The sequence below is a fragment of the Oryctolagus cuniculus genome, chromosome 11 (genome assembly GCF_051225735.1).
Source record: "Oryctolagus cuniculus isolate XC-2025 breed Fujian yellow rabbit chromosome 11, ASM5122573v1, whole genome shotgun sequence".
NCBI lineage: Eukaryota > Metazoa > Chordata > Mammalia > Lagomorpha > Leporidae > Oryctolagus > Oryctolagus cuniculus.
In genome coordinates, this window is record NC_142877.1 from 54,374,908 (window position 1) to 54,398,187 (window position 23,280).

Sequence of the window (23,280 nt, forward strand, 5' to 3'; positions counted from 1 at the left end):
ATACACCTAAGAAATTATGTACTTTATGGTTTTATTTACATGAACATCAAGAAAATCTCAGTTAATCTCTAGTGACAGAGAGCAGGCCACTGGTAGCTTTGGGATGAGGACGGCAGGAGGGAGATGCTCAAAGGGGCAAGAGGAGGTTTTGGGCGTGATGGATACGTGCGTCTCTGAGCGAAGCAATGGTTTCACGAGCGCAAACCTACGTCAAGACTTCCCAAACTGTACACGTGAAACAGGGAACGCTTATTCTATGTCCATTCCACCTCAAAAAGCTGTTTGAAAACAGGGTATTTACATGTAGAGTACAACAAATAATAGGACAGCAGTCCCTGCAACCTCCACCAGTTAAAAAACAACAACAAAAAAGGCACCATTATTTTTTAAAATGTCTATGTTCTCTAGCCACCCTAAAGCCCAGGCTTTCTTGTTAAAAACAGATGGATGCTTGACACTAATTTGTGATCCTTTAGGCTCCCAAAACTGAACATTCCAAGGACTATTTTTATCTAAATTTGCTGAGTAATGCAGTCCTTGTGCACAATTTGAAGATAAAGACTTTCCCTTTAAAAGATGGGCAGGCCCCAAACTGTGAGTTTAAAATAATTCTCCTGTTGTTATTAACATCTGTGAGCCTCAGCCCAGAATGGAAAACACAGGATTCTAGGGACTGTAGCTAAGCAGGCATGTCTTTGCATTTTTTGTTTCAAAAACAGGGCGCCTGAGGACTGTGGACAGAAGGGAGATATGTTATGCAACAGGGGCCTGACAGCCTTCTCCGGAGTGGTTTGAACCAGGCTCCGCCCACAGATTCTGTTTTCTTTGTGAAGGTCGTTCCTGCTCTGGGTGGGGTGAGAGAACTCTGTGTACATAAGCTCCAGCAGGAAGCCAGCAGTCCTCTGCAGATTCAGGGAACGGAGAACGAGAATAAATTTGGAATAGAGGCCTGTCATCAGCCTGCCTCCTAAGGAAAAGCTGGGAACAGTGTCATTTTGCTCAGAAAACTAAGCTACGAATCAGCTTCTGCCAAAGGACTATTAACTGAGCAGAATGGGCTGCTTGCCCCTGCACTGACTGGAGCTCCATTTACCCAGCACAGCCAGTTCTTTCCTCTGTTGCTGATTGGATCCGGAGCAGCATCAGGGGACTACCAGCAACCTGGCAGTTAAAGAAGCAGCTCTGTAACTGCTGATCGGTTATTTTTCTCTTCTGCAGGATGGCGATTGCCATCTTTATCCTGAGGCTGGTTGTCTGCGCTCTGGCATCTCCCATGTATGTGCTACACTTCCTGGGCGTGTGGAACTGGTTCTGCAAAAGATGGTTCCCCTACTTCATGGTGAAGTTTTCTGTGATATACAATGAACAGATGGCAAGCAAGAAGCGGGAGCTCTTCAGTACCCTGCAGGAGTTTGCAGGCCCCTCTGGGAAGCTGTCCCTGCTGGAGGTGGGCTGTGGCACCGGGACCAACTTCAAGTTCTACCCACCGGGATGCAGGGTGACCTGTGTTGACCCCAACCCCAACTTTGAGAAGTTCTTGATCAAAAGCGTTGCCGAGAACCGGCATCTGCAGTTCGAGCAGTTTGTGGTGGCCCCTGGGGAAAACATGCATCAGGTGGCCGATGGCTCTGTGGATGTGGTGGTCTGTACCCTGGTGCTGTGCTCCGTGAAGAACCAGGAGCAGATCCTCCGCGAGGTGTGCAGGGTGCTGAGGCCGGTGAGTGCGCTTTCCTCCTGGGAATGGGATCACATGCAGGGGAGGAATCACTTTTCATTTACACCTCCTAGAAAGTCTCCAATTCTTTATCCTTGCATCTAATTTTCACATAGTACTTTTCTTAACATGTATGTAAAATTAGTGTAAAGTGTTTTTATTCTGAACCAAGTTGAACATAAACCATGGAAATCTCAACATCTGAATTTATTCTAAGGGAAAAGGACATTATGCCATCTCCAGGTCAATGTCTAATGGTGCAAATTCCTCAGGACAAAGAACTTGGAGACAGGGTTTAGAGGTGACAAAACAAAACTATCTTTGGCTCATGACGAGGCCAGTATCTAAGGAATGAGCGAAAAAGGGCTGATCATCTAACCCTGAGGCTGGGTTCTTGTGCCCTAAGAGTGGGCACACTACTGATGGTGTTACTGGTCTCCCCTCACCCCCGCAGGCAGTAACCATTATCTCCACGTAGCAACACCCATGTAACTCTTACAGGCATCATAGTCCTGGTGGTCTCCCTTCACTCCTGCAAAGAGTCCTTTCTGCAGACAGAACCAGGAGCTTTATTACATCACCACTGGACTCTCACAACAGTCCTTTGAAGCAGGTATTGTTATCTTCATGGTGGAACAAAGACGCAGACTCAGAGAGACCAAGAACTTTGCCCGAAGTCACACAGCTAATCCTTCTGACTCTCATTATTGAAATTACTCTTTTTTTTTAAAAGATTACTTTATTTATTTGAAAGAGTTACAGAGAGGCAGATGCAGAGAGAGAGAGAGAGAGAGAGAGAGAGAGAGAGGTCTTCTTGGGTCACTCTTGAAATGGCTACAATGGCCAGAGTTGTGCCAATCTGAAGCTAGAAGCCAGGAACTTCCTCTGGGTCTCCCACATGGGAGCAGAGGCACAAAGTCTTGGGCCGTCTTTTACTGATTTCCCAGGCCAGAGCAGAGAGCTGGTGGGATGCCAGCACTCCCACCCACTGGCGGTAGCTTTACCCACTACGCCACAGCACAGCACCGGCCCCAGTGCGACTACTCTTACCACCACACCATAGTGCTTTTCACCGAGGCTTTCCATCTCTCTGCCTTCTACATTTCTAGTCCTTTACTGGTTGTTCTTCTACCCACCTCCTAAACACTAGGGTTCCTCCCTCTGCTCTCATTTCAATTACGCACACTCAGCAATTTCACGCTCCCCTAGAAATTTCAATCACCACACACACGTGTACACAGGTGATTTCCAAAGCTAACAATCTAGCCCAGGTCTCTCTTCTAGCCCTCATGTCCAGCTCTCTGCCTGACAGTTGCCTGGATGGCTCAGTCATCTCTCTCTGTCCTAACACGGCTAACCCAGAGGGCAACACCAATCTCCTCAGCTCTGTCTACCTTTATTTCCAGTCTCCTGCCCTATACTATGAAAATTCTTTGTATTTAATCCAGAAATTCCAAGTTTTCTATTCGTGAATGTAGATCCTACAGTTACCCATATAATCTGGAGAACTCTATCTCTAAACTTTGATCTCTATGTCTAAATGCTGGCTAAGGCCAGGGTAGCCAGAAGAGGCTTAGAGAAGTAGGAGAGTCAGCAATATTTTTTGGAAGTGACTGTTGGATCCCTGTCTCTCTTTGAGGCAGACAGGTGAATGGCTTACTTATTGCAAGTAAAAATATGTAATGTACCTATGTGTGACCTAACAAGTTCATGGAAAATAGAATTAAAAAATAAGTTTAGGACTGAGTGTTGGTCTAGTGCTTATGACATGGGTTAAGACTCCTGTGTCTCATATCAGAGTGCCTGGTTTGAGTCCTGGCTTAGTTGCCAAACCCAGCTTCCTGGTGGTACATAACCTCAGTGACAGCAAGTGATGGCTTTAGTACTTGGGTCCCAAGCACCCACACTGAGTTTCTGGCTCCTGACTTCAGCTTTGTTCAGCCCTGGTTGTTGGGGCACTTGTGGGGTGAACCAGTGCATGGGAGTGCTGCCTCTTTGCCTCTCAAATAATTGTTAATAAAACATTTTGGAACCACAAAATTTGCAATGGTATATACTTGTATTTATAGGACCATCCTAGAGGAAGCAATGGTTAATTCTTACATGGAAGACATCTGTTATACTTAGTATCCACCAACTGGATCAACTACCTAAGGACAGAATGCTAGCATGGATTCATTAATACCTTTAATGAATTGCATTTTCTTTAATCATGTCATTTACATACTTGTGAGAAGAGTACAGAAAGTATCAAACATGGTCATTCAGTCCCAAAGGTGTGGATCAGACCTGCCAGATAGAATCTAGCAGGTTTTCCCACGGGTTTGCAAGACAGTGCCTAGGAAGGTTTATGGAAAAAGAAGTTTTTTCAAAAAAGTAATAAAAAGGCAGACAACAAAGTAGGAAAAACATTTGTCATATACATGGTCTTATGATAAAAATCCCTCACTAATACTAACCAAAAAGAAAAAAGCCAGCATCTCAATGAAAAAGTTGATATAGGATATCAAGACAAATCAGGAAAGAAATTCAAATAAACAACAAGCCTGAGTAAAAGGTTTTTTATATATTAAGAATATTAAGGCCAGCGCCTCGGCTCACTAGGCTAATCCTCCACCTTGCGGCTCTGGCACACCAGGTTCTAGTCCCGGTCGGGGCACCGGATTCTGTCCCGGTTGCCCCTCTTCCAGGCCAGCTCTCTGCTGTGGCCCGGAAAGGCAGTGGAGGGTGGCCCAAGTGCTAGGGCCCTGTACCTCATGGGAGACCAGGAGCAGCATCTGGCTCCTGCCTTTGGATCAGCACAGTGCGCCAGCCGCAGCGCACTGGCCGTGGCGGCCATTGGAGGGTGAACCAACGGCAAAGGAAGACCTTTCTCTCTCTGTCTCTCTCTCTCACTATCCACTCTGCCTATCAAGAAAAAAAAAAAAAAGAGCGAGAATATTAAACGTTGACGACTTTTTGAAGAACTGGCAAAGGGGAAAATATACAACGTTGATGAGGATTTATTGGCTACGCACTTACATCCATTGCTAGGATGAGTGTAAATCGGATACAATTTTTCCAAAAGGGAATTTGACGTCTATACCAAGAGTTTAAAACGGCACCCATCTTTTGACTCGGCACTTCCACTTCTTAGAAAGCTACTTCTATGCAAATAACCGGAGACTGGAACCAAGATTTATGGATAAGGATGTTCACTGTGACAGTATTTATAGTAGAGAAAAAATGGAGATAGCCTAAATAAGAATGGTTGGGAAAGAGGTGGTATAAAATATTGTGTAAAGATTTTTTAAGTCATACTTGAGCAAAATAAAAAAAAAATAAGTAAAATAAAGCAGGTTACAAAACAGAATGCATATGTGATCTTTAAAAAGTTCATAGGAGGCCGGCGCTGTGGTGCAGCGGGTCAAGCTGCTGCCTGCAGTGCCAGCATCTCATACAGGCACTGTTCTTGTCCAGCTGCTCCACTTCTGATCCAGCTCTCTGCTGTGGCCTGGGAAAGCAGCAGAAGATGGCCCAAGTGCTTGGGCCCCTGCACCCGCGTGGGAGACCCGGAAGGAGCTCCTGGCTCCTGGCTGCAGATTGGTGCAGCTCCAGTCATTGCAACGGCCATCAGGGGAGTGAACCAGCGATGGAAGACCTCTCTGTCCGTCTCTTTCTGTCTCTCTGCCTCTGCCTCTCTGTAACTCTGCCTTTCAAATAAAAACAAATAAATCTTTAAAAAATGTTCATAGAAAATATATATTATGAAAAAACTGTGCATAGATTTCAAAATTCATTTGTACCAAGGTTCTGAAGTTCCATATGCAGTACAATTCTAGTTTTAAGGAAAACCATACAAATTCACATTATGGCCAGCGCCGTGGCTCACTAGGCTAATCCTCCGCCTAGCGGCGCCGGCACACCAGGTTCTTGTCCTGGTTGGGGCGCCGGATTCTATCCTGGTTGCCCCTCTTCCAGGCCAGCTCTCTGCTGTGGCCCGGGAGTGCAGTGGAGGATGGCCCAAGTCCTTGGGCCCCTGTACCCGCGTGGGAGACCAGGAGGAAGCACCTGGCTCCTGGCTTCGGTTCAGCACAGCACCAGCCGTAGCAGCCATTTGAGGTAGTGAACCAATGGAAAGGAAGACCTTTCTCTCTGTCTCTCTCTCTCTCTGTCTAAAAATCTGCCTGTCAAAAAAAAATTCACATTATCCAAAATCTCAACTGTAGTTCGTCACTGGGTGATGAGATGGTGGTTGATTTTTATCCTTTCAACCTTTTCTGTATCTTCCCAGTTTCCTAATGAACACATTGCTGGGGTAATGCTGCCAGCCACTCCAGCCAGAACGCCACTGCACGGCAAAGCCTGGGTTTTGACATTTACAAGCTGTGAGATGATGGGCGAGTTCATTCTTTTCTGTGACCTGGTCTCATCACATGATAAATAGGGATGAAAGTTAATGTGAGAAGCACGAGGACATCTCTCGCCAGGCAGTAAATGCTTGATGTTGTAGCTGATACCACGTGCTTACTTCTGTGATAGGGCAATGCACACTACTTACCTTGGATTGGCAGCTCCATGTAAATGTGACCAACAAGGTGTCTCATGTCGTTTAAATGTATCCGTGTCTTCTATGAAGTTGGCCTCTAGGATCACCAACATTTGAAGCTTCAATTAACTTATAAATCTATTTTTTTCTTAAATCTAAAATCCTTGCATTGCTTCTTTTCTCTCTCAGGGAGGGGCGTTTTACTTCATGGAGCACGTATCAGCCGAGCGTTCCACCTGGAATTATTTCTGGCAGCAGGTCCTGGATCCTGCGTGGTTCCTACTGTTCGACGGCTGCGAACTTACCAGAGAGAGCTGGAAGGCCCTGGAGAGGGCCAGCTTCTCGAAGCTGAAGCTGCAGCACATTCAGGCCCCACTGTCCTGGGAGCTGGTGCGACCTCACATCTATGGGTATGCTGTGAAATAGGACGGGCTGGCAGGAGAAAGTGGAATGACTCAAGGCTTCGATTTTACATTTAAAATACTAATGGGAAGAAGGGATAACCTTGTTTCTAGGTAAAGTTGATTCATTTCCATTTTAATCATTTTCTGTTGTCTCTCCACGAATCAAAAGCAAAAAAGAACAGCTTTGAACTCATCCTTCAAAGGAAACAGTGGGCATTCACAATTGAATTGCATCATTACCCCCAAGCCTTACTTTATTCAGTGACTTGATGTTTTTTCCAACTCTCTTATTTAAATTGTTACCTGGCTGATGTTAATCTTACCCCCTCTTAAGAGCTTGGGGCTAAGACACGGTGAAATCACTCAAAAGAAGACTTTGAAAGGGAATCCGTGAACAGATCTTTACAAATCACAAACTGAATAAAGAAATACTAACTGAAACTCCAAGTCTAAATTGCAGAGATTTTCTGAAAAAGAAATCTAAGCCGATTTGCTATAATTAGTGTCACTGGTCTGGCTTTCAGACTTAATGCACCAGGCTGCCACACCCCATTCTGCCAGGATTTATTGCCTTTTGTTCCTGTATCCCACCACAATTTGTTTTCTTGCATTCCCGTCCGCAATTCTTAAGGTGAGGTTTGTACTTGACACTTTAGTATAACCATAAAGCTATCTGAGGCACTTCAGTTTCTTGGGTTTGTTTTTCTTATGATCTGGCACACACTTTGCTGAGTACAGTAGACTGGACACAAGGAATGGGTTTACTGGAACCAGGAGAATCTTATATAATTATGTAGACTCGCATAAGTGCAACCGTGGGCCCCAAATCAAATAATCAGTGAGTCCACAAAGAAGTGGACAAGGGTTGTTTTTTAGACAATTCTGATCAAATTCCACTCCTGTCCCAAGAATGTCTTGGTTCTTTGCAACTAAGGAGACCATGTACATCACCACAAGTGCTTTGCAAACAACTGTTAACTTGGTCAGATGATTTCATAATAGGATTTGCTGCAATAGTTTGTATGTCTTTTAATAAATGTAATATATTTTCTGAGACGATTTTACACTATTTTAAATATCAAAGCAATCAATAAATTCACATTCATTTTAGAAATGGAAATAAAATAAATGGCTTATACCTTTGCCAGCTTGGTTTCGTTTTTCTAAATGTCTCTGGGAGGCCTTTCCTTCATCGTGGGAAATTAAGCTATTTGAGCAGATATTCTTTCTTTCCACAGCCATGGGGTTGTCAGGCAGGAAGTTAGAAATTAGCTTATGTGTGTAAGGGCCTAAGGAAACTGACATCTAGAGCAGTCCAGCATCTGCACTTCAGACTCCTGCCCAGACCCTGATAACCTTCCAGGTGGTCCCGCCCCTTCTACTTGGCCTGATAAACATCTTTCCTCTAAGAAGGGCGCCCTAGAGAGAAAGAAGCCCCTTGGCTGGCCCAGCAAGGCGTCCCCTGTCTGACAACCTCTGAGGTAAACTTGGAAAGGAATTTTTTGTATTTGCACCCAACAAACACTTCCACCAGGCTCCCCATCCTTTGTCCAGGAGGGGGAGGGGGAGGGGTAAAGAAACTCCCTAAAAACCAGGAGTCTAGACAAAGACTGCACACTCAGCCCTCTGCTCTCTGCTGAGCCACACACCTGGCCTGCCCAGCTGTCTTCTCTCCATTCAACCATGTAACCTCGCTCTCCCCCACTCCGAGTGACTGGGCACTTGGATGCCCTATCGTCAATAAAACCTTAACTCTCTGTCTCACGCCTGAATTCTTTCTTGCATGAAGACAAGAATCCCATGGCTTCCATGGCTCTTTTCTCCAGTGACAAAACTGTGCACACTGCTAGTAGATTTTAGAAAAGGCAATCTTAGAAGGATCAAATTGAGTTTTGAAAAGTTCAAGTCTAAAGACCCCATCTGTGAAATGCACAAAGCAGAAGCAAAGAAAGTTGTCTGTCTCCTAAACATGAGAATAGTTTCCTTTGCAGTGAAATGGAATACTTCTTTAAAAAAAAAAAAAAGATTTATCTGTTTGAATGGCAGAGTTTAGAGAGAGGAAGAGACAGAGAGAGCGATCTTGCATCTGCTGAGTCACTACCCAAATGGCTGCTACTGCTGGGGCTGGGCCAGCAGCTCCCTTTGGGTTTCCCATATGTGTGGCAGGGGCCAAAGCACTTGGACCATCTTATGCTGTTTTCCCAGGCATATCTATAGGAAGCTGGATGGAAAGTGGAGCCGCCAGGATTCAAATCAGCACCCATATGGGATGCCAGCTTTGCAGGCTACGGCTTACCTGGCTGTGCTACATCGCCGGCACCTAGGCACTTGCTTATCAGTTCCTTTTTGTGGAAGTGGTGTGTTGGGCATTGCCTAAAATCTCCATTACAATATGGCGCCTAGCGGATGTTCGAGGGGCATGGCTGTGGCTGCTGCAGTTAAGCTACGTAAGATCAGACCATCGGCAGGGATAGGTCCGCTTTAGTTCATGACATGTGGACCTTGCGTGATCCCTATACTTTACTTAAGATGCCCCTGTTCGTGGTCCACCCATGCCTGCATGACCTTTTTGCTGATTGGCTCCCCTACTGCACATGTCCTTCGTAAGCTTTATAAGCCTGTACGCTTCCTCAATAAAGAGGTTCCTGCTTCGACAGAACTCAGGGGTGCTTGTGGTGTGTTCATCACCCATCAACCTTACCTCTCCCGTTTGCCTTGTTGGGGAGTATCTGTAGTGGCCCCTGCTGGTCAGGGGCCAGCCTAGGGCTTGAGACCCCGACAGCGGTGTACCCTTGTTTTGCATAGAGGAAACTAAGTTGTAGAGAAATAAAAACATGACGTTTCCTACAGTCAATCCACAAATCACTGAGTGAGTAAGTCTTAGAAGGCCTGATTTTCCAAAATACAAAATCTGCCTGATAATCCAGTCACTGTGCCCTAATACCGTCTTACTGTCCTCTTCCCCAGGCTCAGAGAATACTGATTTGTTATCATTCTAAGAGCCCAAAAAGTGACCTAAGCCTGTGCAATAGAGAAAGGGGGTGAGGGGTGGGGATGGCAAAATATGTCCAATGTCTTCTAGGTTGTGTTGGCTAGGATTTCTCTGGCAAATGACGGAATTCCCAAGACAAACAAGTTGAAGCAGAAAAAGGACATTATTGACTCTAATTGGTGAAAGTGCAAGGGGCAGAAAGCCTCAGGCACAGACTGAGCGTGGCACCACCAAGGTTATCAGAAGCCAAACAATCTCTAGGGTCATGTTTGCTCTCTTCTCTGGCTGCTGGTTGCCTCGTTACATAGCAAGTGGGCAGCGCAGTTCCAGTCTTCTTTTTTTTTTTCTTTTTTAAAGATTTATTTATTTATTTATTTATTTGAAAGGCAGAGTTAGAGAAAGAGAGGGAGAACAGGAAAGACAGAGATTTTCAACATGTTGGTTCATTCCCCAGATAGCCTCAATGGCCAGTGCTGGGCTGATCTGAAGCCAGGATCTTCTTCCAGTCTCCCATGTGAGTGCAGGGGCCTAAGTACTTAGGCCATCTTCAACTGCTTTCCCAGGCACATTATCAGAGAGCTGGATCAAACATAGAGTAGCTGGGACTCGAACTGGCACCCATATGGGATGCTGGCACTGCAGGTGGCGGCTTTGCTTGCTATGCTACAGTGGCAGCCCCAGTTCCAATCTTCTTGCTTCCAAAGTCCAAGGGCAGGTTGAAAGATTATGTCCACCTTTGCAGAACCTCCAATGAGGGATGGTTGTTCAATACAGTGGTTAAAGGACACCGCTTAAACACCCATTTCCTATAGTGGAGTACTTGTCCTGTCCTGGCTGCACCACTTCCGATCCAGCTCCCTACTAATGGCCTAGCAAAACCAGTGGAAATGGTCCAAGTCCTTGGGCTCCTGCCACTCATGAGGGAGACCTGGAAAAAGCTCCTTGCTCCTGACTTCAGGATTTATTTATGAATGATCACATTTATAGGTTGTCTAGTGATGGTTGCAAAAACAGATCATGTATGTTTCCCATCAATGGATATGACAGGATGTGGACGTAACAGTAAAATAGCGATGTGAGTCTCCACTCCACTCCCGATTCCAGCTTTCTGCTAATGTGCACTCTGGGAGGTAGAAAGTGCTGTTTCAAATACTTGGGTCCTTGCCACTCAGAGACCCGGGCTTTTGGCTTTGGCATGGTCCAGCCCTGGCTGTTGCGGGCATACGGAGAGTGAACCAGTGCAAGATCTCAGTCTGTCTGCATTTCAGATAAGTAAAAATAAATTAAAATGTTGTAAGTTGTATAGAAAGCTTTTGATCCATTTTAGTTTAACCATTTTAGGTATTGTGAGGTCAGGGTATATGGACAGCCAGCTGCTCAACCCAATGCAATTAAAAGATAACCGTCTTAAAACTCCAACCACAGTGATAAATTGAGTCTCATTTGGCTGGGACTGACAATACTGGGTCGTGAGCCCATGTCTGAACCTGTCCACATGAGTAGATGGCAGGGATGAATTATGCTGACTGCTGCAAGCACGGATCACAGAGTTGCATGCCTGGGGCTGAGCACAGGAGAGTTGTGTATCGTCTAAGTGTAAAAGGGCCTGTGTCTGGGAAAAGAGTTTGAAGTGGATGGGATGCAGAGAAGTCACATGAAAAAATGCTCGTTTATTCTAAGTGTGCTGCTGGACTTTGATGAGATAGATTCTGTGCTGTGGGGAGCAACTCGGACTAGACTAAGTTACTGGAATTAAGACTTATTCTATGCATCTGCTCTCCCACAATATGGTGCTGGGAGAGGAGGAAACAGCTTCTACGCAGCTGCCTCTTGCCAACTGAGTGATGACCTCCAGGAGCTGATCCTGCTCCTGATTGGAGGAGAGCAGTGTGCTCTGCGTGTGGGTAGCAGAGTTGGGATTGGCGGAAGAGGACTATAAAGGAGGAGAGAGACAACATGCACCAGGAACATCTAAGGGGAACATCTATCTGAAGGAACACCTGTGCAGCCCCCGAGAGAGCCGGCCGGCGGTGTGCCGCTCCCCCGCGGAAGTGGGGAAAAGTGGCAGGGGGAACCGCCCTTCCACGGAGGTGGAAGGGACGGCAGCCAACCCGGGAAGAACCAGCAGCAAACCCGGGGAGGGCCGAGCAGACGAAAGAACAGCACAGGGTCCTGTGTCGTTCCTCCACGAAGACGGGGAGTGACATAATGGTGCCGTGACTCGGATATGGACTGTGGGAAAGAAGTTAGGATTGAAAGCGAAAGTGAAAGCTTTCATAGACTCGGATGCGGACTATGGCAGGGAAGCTAGGAGATTGAAAGCGAAAGTGAAACCTGGAGGAGGCTTGGACTCGGATACGGACTGTGGGAAAGAAGTTAGGATTTAAAGTGAAAGCAAGAAGAAACTTAGACTCAGATACGGACTGCAGGTTGAAAGTGAAAGTGAAACCTGTAAGAAACTTAGACTTGGATACGGACTGTGGGGAGAGGCCAGGAGAAATGAGGGAGGAATATTGTTGGAAGAAAACTTAGGGAAACATACCGGGTAGAAAAAAATGTTAGGGAGGATGAAGCCGCGAGTGCAGGCTGAAGCGGAGACGTAAGCTATCTTGGGATTCTTCAAGTCAGCCCCGGGAGCAAAAGGCGAAAATCTGGAACCAGAGGCAGGGACGTGGGCCGCCAGGTTGGAATTCGCCAGGTTAGTCCGGGGAACTTAGATTGAATACCGGTGGCGGAGACGTAAGCTACGCTGTGTGATTCGCGGAAGCTGCCGCGCGCAGAGAGAGCGCGCAGGGCATGAACAGGGAGAGCGCACAGGGGCGCTAATAGAACGCGGGGCTAGCGCGAAGGCCGTGGTGCGGGCGCGGAGACCGCGGAGTGCGCGCGCGAAGCCGGGAAGCTGAGCAGAGCCGGGAACCCGCCGCAGGGCGGGCGCCGGGAGGCCGCGCAGATGAGAGAAGCGCGGGCTGAAGCTGCGCAGAGCCGTGAAGCAGCCTCGGGGTGAGGCACCGAGAAGTAGCCTCGGGGCGGCGCCGGGAAGCCGCAGGGATAAGAGAAACAGAAGATAGAAGTAAAATAGGAGAAATAGGAATGCCCGGAGATAGAGAAATAGAGAAAAATAAGGCCTCCCCACAACACGCACGGCAATAAGAGAGCTTGGATTCGGTCTGCCTAATTAGTAAGGCAATAAGCACCAGCAGGCAGCTCGACCAGAGTATGAGCTGCAGGTCACCGAAGATAGGCACGTTATCAACACCAATAAGTCTCCCCACAATACGGCAATGAGAAGGCTTGGATTCGGTTTGCCTGATTGGTAGGGCTTGTAAGCACCTGCAGGCAGTTCTAGCAGAGCAGAGCATGCGCTGCAGGGCACCAAACACAGGCACGCATCAGCGCCTAAAAACCTCCTCACAACATGGCGAAGAGAGGACCCGGATTCGGTTTGCCTGATTGGTAGGGCTTGTAAGCACCTGTGGGCAACTCTAGCAAGCAGAGCAGAGTGTGTGTCGCGGGGCACCGAAGACAGGCGCGTATCAACGCCAAAAATAAAAAGAAAGGGGGATCTGTGGGGAGCAACTCGGACTAGACTAAGTTACTGGAATTAAGACTTATTCTATGCATCTGCTCTCCCACAATATGGCGCTGGGAGAGGAGGAAACAGCTTCTACGCAGCTGCCTCTTGCCAACTGAGTGATGACCTCCAGGAGCTGATCCTGCTCCTGATTGGAGGAGAGCAGTGTGCTCTGCGTGTGGGTAGCAGAGTTGGGATTGGCGGAAGAGGACTATAAAGGAGGAGAGAGACAACATGCACCAGGAACATCTAAGGGGAACATCTATCTGAAGGAACACCTGTGCAGCCCCCGAGAGAGCCGGCCGGCGGTGTGCCGCTCCCCCGCGGAAGTGGGGAAAAGTGGCAGGGGGAACCGCCCTTCCACGGAGGTGGAAGGGACGGCAGCCAACCCGGGAAGAACCAGCAGCAAACCCGGGGAGGGCCGAGCAGACGAAAGAACAGCACAGGGTCCTGTGTCGTTCCTCCACGAAGACGGGGAGTGACATGTGCTGTGCAAGATTGCAGAATACAGTGCTGTACATTGGCTTTTCAGCGGGATGACTGTATACAGCAAGGGAAATAAGACAAAATGAAACACCTGGCTCTGGCATCAAAGTGGCCTATGTTAAGCCTCGGCTGTATTGAAGGGGTTAAAATCTCCGTGTGCTATTCTGGCACATTGATTAGGTTAAATGCACAAAAAACTGGAGGTTTGAGAAGATAACTTTTAACTTAGTGCTGTTAAAAGCAGAGGATGAAATCCCCATGTGAAAGGTGCTCTTTCTAGGCTAGAAAGATGCAACATCTATCATCAAGGACAAAAGAGTTGAGGTCAAAGTGCTACCAGAGAAGCAAAAGGGCCCTTGTCTTCCCGCAAGAAAGAATTCAGGCGTGAGACAGAGAGCAGCAGAAAGCAAAGCAGCAAGGTTTATTAGGGAAGGGACATCCGTAAGAACGGACGGGCACCTCTCCAGACAGGACCTGAGAGAGTGCGCAGTTTAGTTAGGCTGGGGTTTTTAAGGGATGGGTCTTGCCTTCCTGCCTCTTCTCCTTCCCCTCCTCCTGAACAAAGGACTTGCTGGATGTAAATACAAACAATTCCTTCTGAGTTTTTCCCAGGGAGTTATCAGACAGGGGAAGCCCGGCTGGCGTCACCCCGCCAGAGAGGAAGGATGGTTATCGGGTAGAAGGGGCAGGACCCCCTGGAAGCTCGTCAGGACGGATGAAGTGCAGATACTGGGTTGCACCTGGAAGGTTGTCGGTGGATGCTGGACCTAGATTTCAATTCCTTAGGCCCTTGTCACACACACATAAGCTCATTTCTGACTTCCTACCTAACAAAAAGAATTCTGTACAAACAGCTCTGCTTAGATGAACCCTTAGCTTCTTAATTAATTACCCTTTGCCTTACCACATTTTCAGTTTATTACTCTAGTTTTAATGCGGTATACAGATAAGTGACATCAACTGCTTCTTCAGGACCTCCTTTCTCCAGGAGGGCTTCTGTTAAACTACGACAGTTTAATTTTCGTAAGAGGGTGAAGGTGAGTCTTTCTGCCTCTGTGGTATCATCCTGTTTAGCCTCAGTTTTCTGATCTGTAAATGGGGATAATATCTTCCCAAAGGGTACAGTGAGAAGTATGTGGCTGTGTGCTCTTTTGTTGCTTGGGGAAGACCCCTGAATATGCCAGACATGATCCTTGCCCGCGTGCAGCACCCAGCTGTGCCAAAGCCCTGTCTCCAAGGAAGAAGCAGGAAGAAGAGATCAGAGGAAACCTCATGGAAGTGACTTCTGAGCTGAATTCCAAAGAGTGAATAAAGAGTGTTTCAGACTAATAAAACAGCTGGTGCCTCAGCCCAATAAGAGGAAACACGGTGTGTTCAAGAAACAGAGCAAGTAGGCAGGGCTGGGCACCAGAGCTTGAAGGGTAGGCTCTGAGATGGCTACTACTTTGTTTCCAACAGCTTCTTTCTAAATCTTATAAAGACTCTAGACTCATGAGCCCAACACTTACTTTAATCACTAGCAACAGTAAGAAAAAGGACACGCTGAAAAATCTTATATTTATGTTCTGAAACATTTTGTTCCTAAGGGTTTTAATATTCTAATTGTTTCCTCTGAATTACTACATATTTCATACTTAACTAGCAAGTGAAGCCAAGATTACATAACAGTTCCTGTTGTATTCTTGACCCTTTGGTGTTGCTTTGGAAAACATAGAGCTTAGCATAACTAAGATCAAATTATTGTTTATCTGTTGATGCAATCAATGGTGCAATGAATCAGGGCAGGCTAATATCAACAAAAGCAAATGGAAAAACTGTTCCCTGAGTGCCACTTCTTCTGAAAACGAAAAACAAAGCTACATAAAAGAATGCCAAGAATTCCTTGTTGAACTGTGGGACCATGGGTGAGAGTCAGAGGCTCAGGGCAGAGGTCATGTTAACCAAAGGCAAAGGAAGTAACAGAGCGGTCAGCGTCCCCAGTTTCTAGTTCAGTTACAATAGCACAGTAATATGACAATCAAGCAAGGCATTGTTCTGTTTCTAAAGGAAGCTATTTGAGAATCTGTAGGGAACTACCTGGGAACATGTGCATGAACATGAGCATGAATTGGGAAAACTACCATTCAGAATTTACCATTTGTTAAAATTAAAATCACAGTAGTCTATCCCAGGCTGTATCCTTTAAGATATATGTGTCACTGGGGCCCGGCATTGTGGTGTAACTGTGAGAGCCCCTGCCTGCAGCGCCTGTATCCCATATGGGCACCAATTCCTGTCCTGGCTGCACCACTTCAGATCCAGCTCCCTACTAATGGCCTAGCAAAACCAGTGGAAATGGTCCAAGTCCTTGGGCTCCTGCCACTCATGAGGGAGACCTGGAAGAAGCTCCTTGCTCCTGACTTCAGGATTTATTTATGAATGATCACATTTATAGGTTGTCTAGTGATGGTTGCAAAAACAGATCATGTATGTTTCCCATCAATGGATATGACAGGATGTGGACGTAACAGTAAAATAGTGCAAAGGTGATGGGAAGATACTAAGTCTGACAGTAATCATAGAAAAACACTTCTTCTGTAATTGACTAAACTTTTTAAAACTAATTTGATACAGAATGCATGAGGAAGATTGAGAGGGAGAGGGAAGAAGAGAGAGAACGAGAGCTCCCATTTGCAGGTTCAGTCCCCAAATTCTGGTATGGTCAGAGCTGGGTCAAGGCCAAAGAGAGGAGACAAGAAGTTAATCCAGAACACACGAGACCCCAAATAGTTAAAGCAATCTTTTACAACAAAAACAAAGCCAGAGGCATCACAACACCAGATTTCAAGACATACTGCAGGGCAGAAAACAAAAAACAAAGTGCCTGGCTTAAGTCCTGGCTACTCTGCTTCTGATCTAGCTTCCTGCTAATGTGCATCCTATGAGACAGCAGTCAATAGCTCAAGTACTTGAGTCCCTGCCACCCATGTAGGAGACCTGTATGGAGTTCTAAGTTCCTGGATGTGGCCTGGCCCAGCTCAGGCTGTTGCAGGCATTTGGGGAGTGAACCAGCAGATAGACTATAGAATATCTTTCTCTCTCTCTCTTTCTCTCTTTCTTTCTCTCTTTCTCTCTCTCCCTCTGTCTCTGTGTGTGTCTTTCAGATAAACATTTGAATCCAAACTCATCACTGCACCTAATACTTCATTAATTCCACAAAGACCGACATCTCCTAGGATTGTCGTGAGGATGAAATGAGATAAATACAGACGGTGCTTTGTAGGCCATAAAATTGTTATGATGAGCAAGAGTTTCTCTGCAAGGCCTGCCTCCTTAAGCATTTGTAAGAAGAAAAGGAAACTAATTTCCCAATCAGAAAAGGTATTTTACTTCTACAAATAAAAGCTCTGGAATTCCAACCATCTGAATTGTTATAAGCTGTCATGTTTTCTGAATATTGGGTATATTTTTAAAAGAAGCTCCCACAAGACAGTTTGTAGCAGATGTCAGCCCTACAAGTTAGGACACCTGCCTCCCACATGGGGCACCTGGGTTTGATACTTGGCTCTGGCTCCTGACTAGCATCCAGGTAATGTGGACCACTGGGAGCAGCAGGTGATGGCTCAAGGAGGTGGATTCCTGCCACCCACATGGGAACCTGGACTGAGTTCCCAGCTTCCGGCTTCAGACTTGCCCAGTGCTAGTTGTTCAAGTATTTGGGAAGTGAACAAACACATGAGAATTCTCTCTCTCTCTCTCTCTCTCTCTCACTCTGCCTGTCTCTGTGCCTATCTGTCTCTCTGTCTCTATCTCTCTGTATGTCTATTTCTCTCTGCCTCTCAAACTGAAGAAGAAAATAGTTTGACAAAGCTCTCATTTTTGCACCTAACAAAAAACTCGGCATCTCATGAGATGTGCTTGCTTCATTTGCTGCAAATAACTTCCCTCATAGAGTGCCTGTGGATGTAGACACGGTTTTTCTAAATCAAAATCTAATCTTCACTCCCATCTTACCTGGTAAGCTAAGTAGCGGGTATTAGGGCTATAAAAGAAGCATTTATTGTGCAAATTCTATCTCACCTCTCAGGTTATGGGAACAGATTATCAACTCTAATCCCAGAAGAAGCGCTTTTTCAATCTTATTGTTCACTAAAACTTGGAAATGAGGAAATAGAAAAACTTTTTTTTTTTTTTTTTTTTTTTTTTTGGACAGGCAGAGAGGACAGTGAGAGAAAGAGAGACAGAGAGAAAGGTCTTCCTTTGCCGTTGGTTCACCCTCCAATGGCCGCCGCGGCCAGCGCACCACGCTGATCCGATGGCAGGAGCCAGGTGCTTCTCCTGGTCTCCCATGGGGTGCAGGGCCCAAGCACTTGCACTCCCTGGCCACAGCAGAGAGCTGGCCTGGAAGAGGGGCAACGGGGACAGAATCCGGCGCCCCGACTGGGACTAGAACCCGGTGTGCCGGCGCCGCAAGGCGGAGGATTAGCCTAGTGAGCCGCAGTGCCGGCCAAAAACCTTATTTTAAAAGAAAAGGTTGAAATATTAAAATAAGTATCTAGGCCGGCGCCATGGCTCAATAGGCTAATCCTCCACTTTGCGGCGCCGGCACACCGGGTTCTAGTCCCGGTTGGGGCGCCGGATTCTATCCCGGTTGCCCCTCTTCCAGGCCAGCTCTCTGCTATGGCCAGGGAGTGCAGTGGAGGATGGCCCAGGTGCTTGGGCCCTGCACCCCATGGGAGACCAGGAAAAGCACCTGGATCCTGGCTCCTGCCATCGGATCAGCGCGGTGCGCCGGCTGCAGCGGCGGCCATTGGAGGGTGAACCAGCGGCAAAGGAAGACCTTTCTCTCTGTCTCTCTCTCACTGTCCACTCTGCCTGTCAAAAAAAAAAAAAAAAAAAGATAAAAAAAAATAAGTATCTATACATTTATATATTTATAAACATACATATGCTGTGTATCAAGTTGCTTGTCAATGCATACAAGCCCATACACTTACTTAAATGGGAAGAAACACTGGAGAGAGTACACAGGAATCTATTATTAAACTGTCAGCCCACATTTTTGCTATGGTGTCTTTATTTTCTTCCCTTCATATTTTTTTTAAGCTGTCAATAGAGGACAGGGAGACCTGGCATCCCTGGTTCACTCTCCAAATGCCATGATGTCCAGGACTGGATGGGACAGAAGCTGGGAGCCCAGAATGCAATCCAAGTCTCCCATGTGGGTAGCACGAACCAAATTACTTGAGTCATCACTGCTGCCTCTCAGGGTCTGAATTAGCAGCAAGCTGGTATCAGCATCTGGAGACACATATTGAACCCAGGTATCATGCCCTGGAACATAATCATGGGCATCTTAAATTAGGCCAAATGCCTGCTCCTGCTGTATCTTACGTCCCTATCATTCATTGAACACTAATTTGCGTCCTGCTATAACAAAGTTGTTCCAGGTTCAACTAACTGTTTCTGCCCCAGCTTTGAAATCAAGCATTTCTTCAAGGAGTCCTGATTCAGTTGAGTGCAGGATGGTGTTTAGTGACCAACTTCTAGATACTAGAAGTGCTCATTGCTACTAGAGTATCATTACAGTTGAAGCCCTTTCAGTAGACAGGAATTAAATCTATCTGCATAACTGTATATTTCTGATCCTGTATGAATATCTATATTTAAATCATGGGTTTGAAGTGATATCTCCAACTGAAGTTCATTCTAGGCTTCCTCTTTTTATTTTATTTTTAAAAGATTTATTTATTTGGAAGGCAGAGTTTCAGAGAGAAAGAGAGAGACAGAGAGAAAGAGATCTTCCATGGGGCCAGCGGTTTGGCGTAGCAGGTAAAGCCCCAGCCTGCAGTGCAGCATCCCATAAGGGCACTGAGTTTGAGTCCCAGGTGCTCCACTTCCAGTCCAGCTCTCTGCTATGACCTGGGAAAGCAGTAGAAGATGGCCAAGTCCTTGGGCCCCTGCACCCGTGTGGGAGACCCAGAAGAAGCTCCTGGCTTCCGGTCGGTACAGCTCCAGCCATTGCAACCATCTAGGAATCAGCGGATGGAAGACTTCTCTCTCTGCCTCTGTCTCTCTTTAACTCTGCCTTCAAATAAATAAATAAAAATTAAAAAAAAAAAAAGAAGAAGGAAGGAAGAGCTCTTCCATCTGATTGTTCACTTCCCAAAGGGCCACAACAGCTGAGGCCGGGCCAGGTTGAAGCCAGGAAACTAGAACTCCATCTGGGTCTCATACTTGAGTGGCAGGGGCCCAAGCACTCAGGTTATCCTCTTCTGCTTTCCCAGGCTCATTTGCAGGGAACTGGATCAGAAATGGAGCAGCTGGGACACAAACTGGCGCACCTGTGGGATTCCAGCATTGCAGGCAGCACTGTAACTCCCTGCTCCACAACACCAGCCATGACCTCCTTCTTTTCGTATTGGGGTTCCCTTCTCTTACTGTGCTCCCACTAACCTAAATATATTTATCTATTTATTTTTTACTGACCCAACAGAAAGCAGTTTATTCAAAATACAATATTGGTTTTAATTATGCATGCTAATATTTTTATATAATGTATACTTTTATATATTTTTTAAACTTCTGTATCTAACTTCATTTTAATAGAAAACTTTTATTTAATAAATATAAATTTCCAAAGTACAACTTTTGGATTATAGAGGTTCTTCCCCCCCATAACTACCCTCCCACCCGCAAACCATCCCACCTCCTACTCCCTCTCCCATCCCATTCTTCATTAAGATTTATTTTTAATTATCTTTATATACAGAAGATCAACTTGATACTGAGTAAAGATTTCAACAGTATGCACCCACACAGAAACATAAGGTAAAAAGTACTGTTTGAAGACTATTTTTACCATTAATTCACATAGTACAACACATTAAGGACAGAGATCCTACATGGGGAGTAAGTGCACAGTGACTCCCATTGTTGATTTAACATTTGACACTCTTGTTTATGACATCAATAATCACCCGAGTCTCTTGTCATGAGCTGCCAAGGCTTTGGAAGCCTCTTGAGTTCACCAACTCTGATCATATTTAGACAAGGTCATAGTCAAAGTGGAAGTTCTCTCCTCCCTTCAGAGGAAGGTACCTCCTTCTTTGATGGCCCCTTCTTTCCATAATGTAAATATATTTAATGATCACTTAATCTGTAATACACAAAAACTGGTTTCAGAATTTCCGGTCCATATCTCTGTGAGATACAAGACTGATAATATGAGTTAAATATTGTTTAGGGGTCTTTGTGTCAGAGAGTATACAGTCAAAATACTGTGTTCAGACATCATCTGGAATGAAAATGTATGTTTACAAAAAACTTATACATAGGGTTTACAGCAGCATTAATAATAACCAATAAATACATACAACCCAAACATTCATCTACTGATGAATGAGGAAACAGAATGTAAGTATACAATGGATTTTTTATTCCTATAAAAAAGAACTAATAAAACACATGCCATAAAACATATGAGTCTCAAAACCATTATGCTAAATTGAAGCCTGTCACAAAAGATCACATATTTTATTATTCCATTTATCTGAAATGTTCTGAACAGGTGAATCTCCAGACACAGACAATAGAGTAGTGGTTGCCTAGGGGCTGAGTGCTAATGGGTACACCATCTTGTGTTACAGAATGATGAAGAACGTTTATAATAGGTTGTGCCAACAGCACCCAGCTCTGTGAATATACCAAAATTATTGAATTCCATACCTGAGGTAAATTTTATAATTAATTTATTTTATAAAAAGGCACTTGAAAAAAGCTAATGGGTTTTTTTTTTTTCCTTCAGACCAGGGTGCTTAGTATTCATTTGGGAAACATTTAGGCATTTTTGTGGTTTTACATTTTTAGATTTTCCCCCAGTTTGTCATTTTATGTAGAGTATTATTTTATGTTAAATTTTTACATGGTTCCAGAACTTGAAACTATATAAATAGTACATTAAAATTGCATCACTCAAAAATTAATTCATTAATTAAATTTTAAAAGGACAGAAACAACATTTGAAGGGACACAAACAAGGGCTGTCCACCAGGAGAGAGTCCAAGCCTTATCACATTTTGTCATATGTACCCTTCTGGTTATCTCAAAATTACTTTGTCATTTCCCATGTTCATCCTCTTCTCTCAGTCCCTCTTTTATTTTGTGTATCTTCAATTACTCCCCCGCCCCTTGTGTTCATCCGGCAAACTGTTATCTTCAATTTAGATCTGCCTCAATTGGAAATATCGGATGGAGTTCTGAATCCATCCTTTCCAGGAAATTCTTGCAGAAGCCAATGGAATAGCAGTTCTAACAGTTCCCATTAGATGCTATTTAGAGGCTTCTCTTCAAAAGAAACCTAATTTCAAAACTGGTACACATGTAGCATCTTTCCAGGAAACAGAAGCCTTTCAACTTCTATTCAACAAATCAGGTAACATGAATAAAGAATAATTTCTTTAAAAAAAATGCATCACTCCACTCTCCTCCCTTAAATCAAAGAGGACAAATCCCACTAGATTCTGACTTATGCTTCCTAAGTTTCTTGTTGCAAAAAATAAAGATACCTATGTATGCTCTTATTTACCCTTCCTTTCTAAAACGTAATATATCCTGGAAATCACTTCATAGAGATCTTCCTCGGACCATGTTACAGCTACACTGTCCTCCACTCTATGGCTGTCACCATAGCTTATTTAGCATTGTCATATATGACAGTGTGTGGGTTGGAAACCTTACACTGCTATATATTCTGCTTTCATATTCTGGAGGTATATCTTCAGGGTAGAGTCCTAGGAGAGGGACTATTGGATCCACGGTAAATTCAGGCGTTTAGATTTTGTTAGATAGTGCCACATTTCTCCAGTCTGCACACGATGTGCTGTCAGACTTTCTCGATGAATCTGATAACATTTTATATGCAGACTGGGGAAACAGGGCAGGATTGGAATATACTCCCAGAATCAGAAAAGGATTCAGAGTCAAGGGATCATACAGGGAAGGCTCCAGGAATAGAAACCACTCTTCCAGCACAGGAGGGAAGTCACAGACAAATGGGACTATCCTATAAAACACAGCCTGAGTGTCCTTTGAAACCTAGAGTGCACAGACAGCATGTTGTCCCTTTGTCTCTCTCATTCCGATCTTCCAACAGCAAGCCTGCCATTCCCCACTGTTCTCACCATGGCTCTGTGGGACCACGTTGGTGTCTCACTGAGGGTCCCATTACCTTGCATGTATTTGCTTTCCTTACTTTCCCAGTGTTGCTGATGTGGTAGGCAGAATAATCCCTGCTCATCCCCACCCCCAGAGATAGCCACATCTGAGTTCCCTGGGCCTGGCCAGCACCACCTTAGTCCACGTGATCACGGCAGGGCTGTGCTGGGGCTGCCCCATGCAACACGGGAGGTTTGTGTTCAGGGAAGACACACATTAGCTTGAAGCTGCAGCAATTGGCAAATGCTACCAGTCAGGACTTCTCCTTGCCTGCAGGGTCAGATATTTTTGAATTAAGACCTATCAGCAAGCAAGACGACTTTTTGTGCCTCCTGGGGGTACACACCAAGAAGCGCACATCCCTTTTGTGGTCTGCTCCCTAAAATACAC

General features: G+C 45.4%; 1 protein-coding gene across 1 annotated transcript; it reads left to right on the forward strand.

Annotated features, from left to right (window-relative positions):
• Positions 1-856: 856 nt before the first annotated feature.
• LOC103344945 (thiol S-methyltransferase TMT1A) lies at positions 857-7,789 on the forward strand. The gene is made up of 2 exons (XM_002711179.6): positions 857-1,717; positions 6,432-7,789. The coding sequence occupies exons 1-2, from the start codon at positions 1,220-1,222 to the stop codon at positions 6,666-6,668; spliced, it is 735 nt and encodes a 244-aa protein (XP_002711225.3). The 5' UTR covers positions 857-1,219; the 3' UTR covers positions 6,669-7,789.
• The last annotated feature ends 15,491 nt before the right edge of the window (positions 7,790-23,280 follow it).

Excerpts from the sequence above, each read along its gene's own strand:
- LOC103344945 (XM_002711179.6), top strand. The coding sequence starts at position 1,220 with ATGGCGATTGCCATCTTTATCCTGAGGCTGGTTGTCTGCGCTCTGGCA. Across the intron at positions 1,718-6,431 it reads TGTGCAGGGTGCTGAGGCCG|GGAGGGGCGTTTTACTTCAT; the intron begins GTGAGTGCGCTT and ends TTTCTCTCTCAG.